Source organism: Mytilus californianus, unplaced genomic scaffold (genome assembly GCF_021869535.1).
Source record: "Mytilus californianus isolate M0D057914Y unplaced genomic scaffold, xbMytCali1.0.p SCAF_10, whole genome shotgun sequence".
Taxonomy (NCBI): Eukaryota; Metazoa; Mollusca; class Bivalvia; order Mytilida; family Mytilidae; genus Mytilus; species Mytilus californianus.
In genome coordinates, this window is record NW_026262582.1 from 14,631,195 (window position 1) to 14,643,900 (window position 12,706).

The 12,706-nt window shown below is 31.8% G+C and overlaps 1 protein-coding gene across 2 annotated transcripts in view; it reads right to left on the reverse strand.

The window, feature by feature from the left end:
• Window positions 1–12,706, reverse strand: part of LOC127717661 (glycerol-3-phosphate dehydrogenase, mitochondrial-like) — a 50,666-nt gene that overhangs the window by 11,239 nt on the left and 26,721 nt on the right. Inside the window, exons 8-14 of one of the 2 annotated variants that reach the window (XM_052223404.1) lie at window positions 10,229–10,363; window positions 9,162–9,340; window positions 8,128–8,259; window positions 5,759–5,917; window positions 3,988–4,173; window positions 1,759–1,857; window positions 260–357 (exon numbers count right to left, since the gene is read on the reverse strand). In XM_052223404.1, coding sequence (XP_052079364.1) covers window positions 260–357; window positions 1,759–1,857; window positions 3,988–4,173; window positions 5,759–5,917; window positions 8,128–8,259; window positions 9,162–9,340; window positions 10,229–10,363 — 988 coding nt within the window. The remainder of the gene's footprint in view (window positions 1–259; window positions 358–1,758; window positions 1,858–3,987; window positions 4,174–5,758; window positions 5,918–8,127; window positions 8,260–9,161; window positions 9,341–10,228; window positions 10,364–12,706) is intronic. The other variant, XM_052223405.1, reaches the window with a different exon arrangement.

A 12,706-nucleotide genomic window follows, 5' to 3' on the forward strand; every position in this document is an offset into this window, starting at 1 on the left:
AATGCTTTGGTGATTTGAGGAAAAAATACAAATGTAAAGTTGTTATTATTTTGAATTATTTCAAGACATGCATAAAAATGCACAAAATTATGTCATCTTAAATGATGACCATATTGCAGCAATGCTTTAAGAGGAACCATTACAGTACAATATAATAACAATATAAAACAGTATGCAGGACCTGCTTTTGACTACCACTATAAAAATAAGCGAATGACTTCACAGTTATAGACTTAAAAAAGCCAAACCAATGCCTTACTCATGGTCGGAATCACTGAGTAGTGATTTCATCTTGTATACAGAAGATTTAATGCCATAAACAGGATTATTCTTGTGAGATTGCAGAGCACTCAACAGCTGTAGATAAATAAATAAGATTTGTTTGTAAGATTTCAGTGCAATCAACAGCTGTAGATAAATAAATAAGATGCTTTGTAAGATTTCAGTGCAATCAACAGCTGTAGATAAATAAATAAGATTTTTTGGTAAGATTTCAGTGCAATCAACAGCTGTAGATAAATAAATAAGATTTTTTGTAAGATTTCGGAGCAGTCAATAGCTGTAGGAGAAAAACAGCAGAAGTTACTGTAGATTCATTATTAATTGTGAGGAACTTATTTCCAATGATTTCATGGGTACAAGTGACCCACATATTAAAGTTGTCAACAAATTACAAAATTTCTACTGGCTTTTATGCTGATTTCAATAAAAGTTTTCATTAAAATATAGTTTGTTCTTTATTCCACTTAATCATGTTAATTTAGAACCAATATAAAACTTAATGAATCCACAGTGTGAAACTCCACTGTCATCAATTACTGCACACCTGCAAATAACACTGCTACAGTGACCACACAACAATAAAAAACAAAAACTGCAAATAAAACATTTATTTATTCACTTCATTCATGAACTGGTGATAATGATTAAACAAGAAAAAGAAAAAGATAAGCAATATTTGCTTTTTATTGGAATATGATATTAAAATGAAAAACAAATATATGAAATTAAAATACAGCAGTACTCCTCAAAAGCTTGGAAAACATATAGCTAGAATAATTGATGAATAGTTCAGAGTTATTCACAACATAAACCTTAGATATCATTTAAAGCATGGTACCAATACCCAAACAATTTGTGTTCAAGCTACTCAAGAGGAATGGGTAAGATCATTTGTGAGGTATCAGTCAGTGCAATACTGTGGATGTGAGTGATGGAAACACTACAACAACTCCTTACTATTTGTCAGAATGCAGGGATCTTATCCTGTAAACAAATGGCTTTAAAGCATGGTCTAGACCCTCACAGTGAGATTCCAATGCAATCACAAGTTGCATAAGCTGCAGAGAGATTAAATCAGAATGAGCTCAGAAATCAAGCTTCATTCAATCATATATAAATGGAAATCATATCAATGTTGTGGGGAGTTGAACTATAATCAGACCAAATATAGAAACTTAACCTGACCACTGGAGTATGAAAAATAGGTGACTGTCATATGAAATATGGAAGACATTCACAATGCCATCAATCCTTAGATCAAATATTGTTTGCCTGTCATGAAAAAGTAAAAGCTGTAACACTAGTGGTAAACAAATATGAAAAGTATGCATTGGTGCATGCTCTAAAAGTCTGAGCCCCATAGGCATGTTTTACACTGACACACATAAAAAATACTATACATGTAAGATAGAAGTGAACCTTGTACACTTAGAATAAAAAAGTCACTGTAAAAATGTGATACAGGTAAATACCAACCTGAAGAAATTCTCCTATATCTACTTGAGCATTTTTGTTTAGATCTACTTCATTCAGGATATCATGTAGCTGATCTTCTGTTACACGTTCACCAATTTTCTGAAATTAAATAGACATGAACAATATTTGTAGGAAAATATCAAATTCATGTGTACAAGCTTTTAGATAGAAACTGGAAGAAAAGGGAGGCTATACCAGATTTTCTCCTGTTTTGTTACAGTACAAATAATCTATAGATCTTCCAACTGTTTTCCTATTTCCAACCTATTAATTTATATGGCTTGTAAGAAAAGTTGTAAATAGGACCCCAAAATGCACTGTGACCTAAACAGTAATATTCATAACAGAGAAAGGATACCAGGAGCCTTTATTTGTATGCCTGTTATTTGTTCCACAGTTTGCTACAGGATAAAAAAAAAACACATTCAAAAGTTACTTAAGTATGGTAATATGTCTTTTAAATTGCAAAAAAGTCCTCTTTGCTATTATTGGTTAAATGAGAATGAGGTGAACAAAGAATAAAAAAAAATCTTAGGCCTAAAACAACAGTGAACACACTGAAATGTTTTGTCTGCTTTACCTGTCATGGTTGAATATGTTGCAAGTCTGTAACATGAAGATTTTACTAAAAGTATCACATGAACTTAACACTATCATTGATTCATGTAAATAAGGTCAAATTCAGATGAAGCCTGCCACATAGGCATGTACACCTTACAATCATATGATACACCAGATATAGTTATCCTATTGATTTTAGATTCTGAGAAAAAGACAAAACCATGAAAAACAAGTGAAACTGCGAGCTACTGCTCACTGATGATACCCCCGCCCAAATACTTGACGCTCAACAGGAAGTTGTTGAGTGATGAATCTGAAAACGCATCACACGGTATAGCAGACTTATATAAACCCTGAAACCAAATTTCAGAAATCCTTATGATGTAGTTCCTGAGAAAATGCGATGGACAGACAGAGGTAAAACAGTATACCCCCACTTTTTTAAAGTGGGGGTATAATTATCATTTGACCAATGAACCATCAAAATGTGGTCAAGGTCAGATGAATCCTGTCAGACAGACATATGTACACCTTACAATCATACCATACATCAAATATACTTGACCTATTGCTTATAGATACAGACATGTCCAAAAAATTCAATCTTGATTGAGGTTAGGGGTCAGTTTAACCTTATTTGAGGGACATGCAGACCTTGTAAAGATCCCATTTACCAAATATAGTTATTCTATAATCATGAAAAGTGAGTATTTCACATGACAAAAACTATACATTCTATCCAAGCCGTTGCTGAAGCATGAAAATGAGGTTAAGGACAATGAACATATGACACGACAGAAACTTCATAACATAAGGCATCTGCTTTTTTCAATACTTGTAGGTGCTTTACATTCCATTTAAAAATTCTTCACATATTTTCCTTTTGTAGTATAAGGGAAATAACTCTAACTAAATAAGCTAAATTACTTTTTTGAATATTAAATGTAAAAGCAGGTTTTGGTATTAATTTTTCTACAAGACTCCTCAAAGCAGACTAGTATGAAATTTTAGTTAATTCTTTTTGCCAATTTTTGGGTTATGGTAAAAATCTCGATAACATATAATTTGATCCTTAAGGAAAATCAGACTAAGGGTCAAGAAAAAATGCAAAACTAACCCTAGCGAACCAGTTTGGACCTAGAAAATACTCTAATAAACCACTTTGCTAAATCATATAACCTGGTGGTTCTAAGATGCTATTTGAAGCATACTGAAATAGGAGGCCCCTATGATATCTATTGTCATACAAGACTTTGATAAATTAAATAAATAATTTAAGAATGCTATAATAGTGTGTTGTAACAACATGACCAAGTAGTACATATGCTAAATCTGATCCCATTTTGAATGATTTTTTGATATGGTGGATTCGTTCTCAGACTCAGAATTCAACTAATTAATATACTGGATTTGGTGTTTCAAGCACAATTTTTGTACTCAAAGTACTGAGTAAAGGTTTATGACTGAGTGCCCAATTTTCATGGATTGAGCAAAAATTGTATTTTTGTGAATACTTGGATTTCCCGGTTTTGAAAAAGTCTCCACACAAGAAAATATATAACTTGTACTTCGTTGAACATGGTTTATCAATACCCATATAAATTAGTATCCCAGGAATAATAATGAATACACAGTACCTTAAAAGTACTTTTCTAACTGTCTCCTTACCTTAAAATATCTCCTGAGATCATTTACGGTGATAAAACCTTTGTTTTCATAGTCCAGAGATTTGAATCTCTTTACATACGTATTGATTTCATCCTTAGTAAAGTTGATAGGAACACTTGAAGTACCAGCACCTAAATCTAATCCCATTTCTCGTCTCAAGAATTGTTTAGCATGCTCCATTTCTGCCTGAAAACATAAGAAATATAAAATATACACAACACATTGAAACATGAATTTAGTGACTTCTAAAAGATCATCTGGTTTTTCATAATGGGTCCCTCTGTAGTGTTTTATGATTGCTATGTGACATACCCTATATTGGGTTTTTTTCGCGTCAGGTTTCTTTCGCGTCAGGTTTCTTTCGCTATTTGATGACAAAAATGGGCAGGCTAAATTTTCACTGTGTATAATTTTTCGCTGAATGGGAAAATACAGGCGTAAAAAAAATAACTGTATAGTATTGTTAAAGTTGTAAATAATATAAACTTAATTAACTAACAGTTAATCGTTATCAAATCAATATAGTATTACAGACGAAAATACACTTTCAAGGAACGTAAAATATTTACACTGGAATGTTTAGTTGAAGGTTTTGATCATTACAGGTATACAAATATCCGTGTAAATAGGATTATTTTATTTTTACATTACTTGCTAAAAGTTCGGGTTATGAACGTCGCTAATCAAAATTTTTAACATGTCACTGAATGCTGTGTTGTTAAAAGGTTTGACATGTATGATTAGCCAATTAATTATTATGAAAACAGAGATCTTATTTAAGTGTTCATATTCGAGTGCTCTCTCAAACAACAGAAACGACTCGATAATTAACAGTCTTTCAAACAACCATAAATCTTGGAAATTTACGCAGGGTCAAATTTTTCACGTTTCTTTAGGTGCCGCGAACAAAGAGAAAATTAAACACACGCGAAAAAAACCTGATATACGGTATGTGATATGTAAAGCAATTTTTTTTATTATAAATCCTATTTTACAATATAAACCAAATAATTATGGTGACTTGAAATATAATATGAATATAAATAATGGCTAATTAATTGAATTTATATATCTTTTCTTAGCAAAGTACCAGTGCCAAGGGAACATCAGCATATGATAAGACAGCAAGCAAACTTCTAGCCATATTTAAGATGATAAAATTTAATGTGAATAGAAACTCTTTTATGAACTAAACTGAGACACTAAAACATATATTTCATGCGTCAGTTCACAAAATGACAGTCTATACTGAGAGTTGTCATCCTTACTGAACACATTGTTCCCACTTAGAATTTCAACAAAACAGTCTTTGCTCCTACAACCATTAAAGCCATGTGCTTCTTAGAGTCAATTTGAAAGGCTGTGCTTCTGGCGGCATACAAAACATGACCTCAAACACTTATAGGCAAGGAATCTGTTGTTCAGTAGTTGTTGTTTGTTGATGTGGTTCATAAGTGTTTCTCGTTTTTTATATAGATTAGACCGTTGGTTTTCCCGTTTGAATGGTTTTACACTAGTAATTTTTTGGGGCCCTTTATAGCTTACTGTTCGGTGTGAGCCAAGGCTCCGTGTTGAAGACCGTACTGTGACCTATAATGGTTTACTTTTATAAATTTTGACTTGGATGGAGAGTTGTCTCATTGGCACTCATACCACATCTTCTTATATCTAAGTTCTTATGACAACATCTTGTCATGCTGATCATTTTTGCAATTTACACTTTTAAACTAGCTCCTATCATTTTTGAAACAATGACAAGGAAATGCCTTACATGTTGTCTAGCTTTACTCCATTTTAATTCCTCAGTCATTATCTCAATGATTCTTGGGAGGGCCTCTTCTGCAGCATGTACATTACAGAAAGCTAGTCTTGTTCTTCTGGCTAAAACATCTACAGCCCTACATGCATACTCTCTCACTGCATATCTGACCTGAAATATACTAACACATGTACATAAAACAATCAAAGCAACAATATAACAAATCATTTCAAATTTATTAACAGAGCTCTCAACCCAATTTGAACACTATCAGAAGTTTGCATCTAATCTGTTAATATTTTAGGGTATGTGTCCGCATGTCAACAGTGGGAGTGACAAAGCAACGCAAACCTGCTAGGGGGATAGGGTATGCCCCTCCCCCTCAGAAAATAATTGAAAAATTTAAAGCAATTTTCAGCATTCTGACAGCTGTTCAAGTGATGTTTTGTAGAAACAGTAGACAAGTTTGTTTTGCAATTTATTACATTCATCCTTCAAATTGACAAATAAAATTGAGAAAGTTGTAAAATTATTAAAACATCTGTAACTCACTGTAAAAACAATATTTCAATACCACAAAACTAAAAGCAATAATTTTTTTCCTACCTGACTGCGACATGAGTCTAGAGACATGCATTTGAACATGTGCTCTCCCCTTTTTGAAGACATTAAACATGGTCATAAAGAATGATAAGATTTTTGTTTTTCTGTAATTATTGGGTCATTTTATTTGGAGCTACCATGTCAAATTTTAGATTGCATTTTAAAGCTTCAAATTCATTTCCACCATCCTTATCAAAAATGTGTGTTTTGTCTGTATACATTCCTGACACCCAATGTTAAACACTAGTCAGTAAAACGCTTTGGGTAGGTAAAATTTCATTATACAAGTGTCCTTTAATCCTGAACAACTATGGAAAACAAATATAAAAAAGAAGATGTGGTGTGATTGCCAATGAGACAACTCTCCACAAGAGACCAAATGACACAGAAATTAACAACTATAGGTCACCATATGGCCTTCAATAATGAGCAAAGCCCATACCGCACAGTCAGCTATAAAAGGCCCCGAAATGACAATGTAAAACAATTCAAACGAGAAAACTAACAGCCTAATTTATGTACAAAAAATGAACAAATAACAAATATGTAACACATAAACAAACGACAACCACTGAATTACAGGCTCCTGACTTGGGACAGGCACATACATACAGAATATGGCAGGGTTAAACATATTAGCGGGATCCCAACCTTCCCCCTAACCTGGGACAGTGGTGTAACAGTACAACATAAGAACGAACTATAAAAATCAGTTGAAAACACATTTTGGAGGGGGAGGGAGACCTATGGTAAACCATAGATTTTCACCAGCTTACCATAATGTGTATTTTGTAAACAAATTCCGTACAAAAGATGGAAAAATTCGTACAAGTGAACAGCTCTGTATCATGGTTAAATGACCTGAATAGTAATAGCTCTCTCTCTCGAAAGGTATTTCTGAAAGTCTGAATTTGACTCTATAATTAAAATTTTGTGCTGCCAACCTAGGTTTAATATGATTGAAGAATGACTATTGTTGACATTTGGCATAGGTCAAAGTGAGCAGTATAGACTTTAGAAAGCAAAAGAAAATTTGAAAGTTGACTAATGTGTATAATTAATTGTCTCTTGCATCAGATCTAGTTTTTTGCTCGATCCCAATCTTTTTAAAAGACATAGTTACTAAGAAAAAAATCTGGTTTTCTTAGTCTTCCATAAAATTTGTAAGAAATGACGAATCTTTGTATGGGTTGTACCAATCATCATTTCTATAAACTGTTAATTCAGAATTTTTTGCGTGGATAACTTGTTCTGATTTTTTCAACAAAGTTTGTTTAATTAATGTGAGTTTTTATTTTTACAAAACCAGTCCAGTGGCAATTTTCACTATTTCTGAATTTAAAAAAAAAAGAATGGATAATTGCCACTAGAAGACAAGCGGAATATGAAATAATTATAAAGGACCTTATACACTTTATTCTTGCATAGTTTGGTTCAAATTGACAAAATGAGAAAAGGTAACAGACAAGGCATGAAGGATGTCAACAGATGCTGGACACACAGTGTAGCTAAAAAGCAATTATATTACTTGTATATACTGTAAATTCTGAAATAATTCCAACGCTTCAGTATCAGATTCGCAACAATAAAAACTCACATTCATAATTTCAGCAGTGATTTTTTTTCTTCATAAAATTTTTACAATTGTATTAATCTGATTTCGCAATTTTTGCCAGAGGTCAAGGATTCGCAATTAAAAAATGCCCACATTAATTTCTAAATTAACAGAATATCTTATGTTAAACTATTGTTTTAAATTATTTTTGTTTTATTCTTACTTCAGCCTCTAAATAAGGGAATTCTTCATGTAATCTTTTACCAGACACTGGCCATCGTTTACCCGTCAGCGTAGCTAACTTGGCAACTTTGAAAGCTTTATCTCCATATGTGCTGGCTAAATGCTTGGCTACCTAAAATAATAACAAATAGAGAATAAGACTGATAAATCTCCATATGTGCTGGCTAAATGCTTGGCTACCTAAAATAATAACAAATGGAAAATCAGACTGACCAACATATTGATAAAGCCCATATTAACAGTTTCATATCTAATCTACATAATGGTTGCAGATGAACAAAGTGTGACAACAACAACAAAGTATTAAGATAACAGAAGACTAAAGTATGATGGAGAGACAAGCTTAATATTCTTAAAAGTAATTTATACAGTGTATAGTTTTGGTACAATATGTTAGTATATATATCTTTTTCTATTGCTAGGTGCAAATTTTCTTTGCTTGCCAAATATTTATGTATTTGTGTATTATTTCATGGTTCAACACACTGCACAGATCATATTTCATGCAACAACAGCATTTTAATAGAATTTTTAAACATGTATGATGGACTTTTAAAAGAAATTCATGACAATTAGTAAACTAACATTGTGATTCTTGGAATGCTGCTGGATGCATCCTGGCATACCAATGCAATCAATCTAATAATAAATAATAAATAATAAGCTTCACAACTAAACATTCTGTCAAGTTTCATTTCATTCCTACTTAAACAAAGAACAATTTGCATAGACAAACTTTTGTGAATGACAGACAGAAACAGCCATTGGTTTTGTCAATTAAATTGTTTCACCATTTGTTGTGGTATGACTTTTTATAGCTGACTACTAGTATATAAGCCATGAGTTTTTCTCATTGTTGAAGGTTGTACGGTGATCTATATTTGCTTAAATCGATGTCATTTGGTCTTTGGTGGATGTTGTCTCATTGGCAATCATACCACATCTCCTTATTTTGATAATGAAAGAACAGATAAATGGACACAGGACAAAAGCAAGATGTGGATACACCAATACCTCATTTTCAAGACCAAAATCTTGCACCAGTCTGATAAACAATGTAGGGGACCATCCATGAGCACCATCTAACATTAGACCTTTGGTCCGACATCCTGAGGTGGTCTTCAGATTGCAAACATCTACGGCTTTGTCTACTGTTTCTTCAGCCATATGTCTGTAGGTTGTCCATTTACCACCTATCAAATAAAACAATATAACTTAGCTTGAAGGCCCAATATACCATCAAACTTTCTTGTGTCTTTGGACCTTTAAAGGCAGTTAAAACTTCTTGCAGTCTTTCAAAATATCTTAATAAATCTTAATAAATAAATTGGTTTAGTAAATCCTTAAGAATTTCCCTGACCAAACTTTATAGACTCAGGATTAATCATTTCTGTGGTGTACTAATTTTAAAGGTTTTGTGTGTAAACATTAACCATGAATTTAAGATTTGAACAAAGTACAAATTCCCATCGGCTTGAATACAGAATTTGTTAAAACCACAAAAAATACATCCTTGCAAATACAATTTTTCCTTAATTTTTGAAAATTGGTATGAAAAGAGAAGAAGAGCGTCTCATTATAATTTTCCCGCCAATGTACATATTTTTTTACGTTCTTTTAAACTTTCTATAAATATCCTACAAGAAATGTAGGTGTGAGATAGCTTACTATGCAACATCATTTGGTCTCTGGTGGATAGTTGTCTCATTGGTTATCATTCCGCATCTCCTTATTTTTTTTATATAAGATATCTGTGTTGGCCTAATTAAGAGCTTACCTGCTATAGTTATCAAATTGTTTTCTGAGATTTCTATAATATAATTGCGAGCTATTGATGAAGTATCTGATTTGTTAGGGCCCATTACTAAAGCTTACCTACTATCATTGCTATAGTTATTAAATTATTTTCAGAGATTTCTATGATATGATTGCGAGCTATAGAATGGGTATCTGTTTTGTTAGAGTCTAGCACTAGAGCTTACCTGCTATAGTTGTCAAATTATTTTCAGAGATTTCTATGATATGATTTTTGAGCTATAGATTGGGTATCTGTTTTGTTGGGGTCCATCACTAGAGCTTACCTGCTATAGTTATTAAATTATTTTCTGAGATTTCTATGATATGATTGCGAGCTATAGATTGGGTATCTGATTTGTTGGGGTCCATCACTAGAGGTCTGATTCCACACCAAGCAGACAGCACATCACCTCTTCTTACTGAAAAAAAATGTATATATGAGACTGTACACATGGTTTTTTCTGTTGGTTTGTTAGCTTGGTGATTTCAATGCATACATTTTTTGTGCAGGGGTTAAATTTGCACTTAATATCAATGATTTTGCCATTTTAAAACAATTCCTGCTGGTGATATTTTGGGTCAATTGAAACAAACACGAAATAAGCGGGAAAAAAAACCCTGCACGAAAAACTTTGATGTTTACAGTAATTATATTACAGGTCTTATTTTTGTTACATAGGCGATGCACATAGGAACTTTTTTTGGGTCTAAAACTGTACCACTATGAAGTCTCATGAAAAAGCCTTTCCTGACAACTGAAATTAAATTTCAAATGTATTCTTTTCTTTTTTTTTTTTAAAGGTCAAAATATAGGGCTTTGCAATTCATTTATTTGGTTTTCCAACAATTAAGGCTGCAAATAAAATTTTGTACTACCCTTTTTTTTCTTTTTTTTTTTAGATTTGGAGAGAATTTATCTTGATTGCTATCCAACTGTATTTTTATATTAGTAAAATCATTCTATATTCTCCTAGAGTGCTACCTTTTACTTTTAGATAACATCATATTACTTATTTGAGAATTATTTACTAGTGTACCAGTTAAGGGTCCACTACACTTAAACTTTTTATAAAGTATAATGTTGTCATTTGACAGATTAGAGAGGATTGCCTCCCATGACTCACTGTGACACAATATGATATAAATTGTTATTTCAAGGCATTATTTACCATAACAGAAGCATCATAAACAAACAAAGCTGTTTTTTTATGTTCAGAAGTTCAAGTCTCAATTCTCCAATTGAATTTGCAATGATTTGGCAAATTTTCAAATAACATTTGGTTTTGGAGTCTATTTGGTCTCAAATCATACATTCTCCTTGGTAATCAAATTAACATGATGCATAATGACACACCACAGGAATGCATCATTTCAATCTAAAAGATGGCCCTTTACATAATCTTGTTGAACTTTTTTCAATAATACCCTGGATAAAATTCAGAAAGTTAAATTTTAAATTGGACAATATAATAATTTACATGAAGTTGCAAAAAAAATCATTTGGAAATTAATTTCTTTATTCATTAAATTGATTGATTATGTACATTTTGTGACATCCAAAATATATATTTTTGATAACCAATTTTGTTATAAACAACAAACAATCTACAGAAATTAAAACTTTAATTTACCTTCCATTAAAAATATAATCAACAATGTATACAAATTAATTACAATGTTTGTGATAGTTTGTCTCAAGAAAACATGGCTGACAAGGATAATACTCCAGTAATTAAATAGTTATGATAACATATATGAGTGATCCTGACACACTGATCAGTGACAAACATAACTTATACTTAGTATATATATACAACATATTGGCTTGTAATGTTCATCAGTTCCAATGCAAAGGATTCTCAGGAAATCACATCAAGGTAACATATCTTCTAAAAATTATTGTTTAATCTCAAATTTCATTCACATAATTTCAATATCAAGTCATTTCTTATTCTTTAATTTACTTTTAACTATTAAAATTATTATATCATTACGATGCATTCGAACTTATTGTTAAAAGATAAATTAAAGTTTTATAAATTTAGCTTACAAAAATAAAGTGTAAATTTACAAATATCTGTATAATTGACTTCTTTTTTTTTTAGTATAACATGGTATGTTATATTCTTTGACACAAGGTGAATCTTAAAATGAAAAATAAGCCAGCATTTGATTGGCACATTTTTGTGCAGGCTTTACTTCGAATGTCTGAGCAAATATGTGTTAGTGAAATCCTGATCAAGTACTACTCCTTTGACAACTTATTTATCAGGCCAGAGAGCTATTCCAGAATGGATAGATATGATTTGGCACAATATATGCATGGGCTTAATTTCACTGCCCATGCTATTTTGTGTTTGACCATATTTATTACTATGTCTTCATTTAGTAAATTATAATTGAATTAGAAATCATTGTACAATATAAAAGGTTATTATTAATCTATTATTTGTACTATTTTTGCTGTACAATAACATCTGCAGCAAATTAGAAATTAGAAACTCCAGCCAGATAACTGTTGTGAGCCTAACTTCCAGTGGTAAATATTTTATACATAAACAGGATAACCAGTCAGATAACGTGTTTACCAACAACTGAAGTGGATTGGCACAGATTATGCACAGACTTGACACAGTGTCTGTGCTAGTTCATGCTAAATCATTTCAGTTTGTAAATCATCAGTAATTATCATGATCTTTTTTATGTTTTTTTTTTTCAAAGGAATTTGGTGTTGTCAAGATTTCATTTATAATTTGACCAGA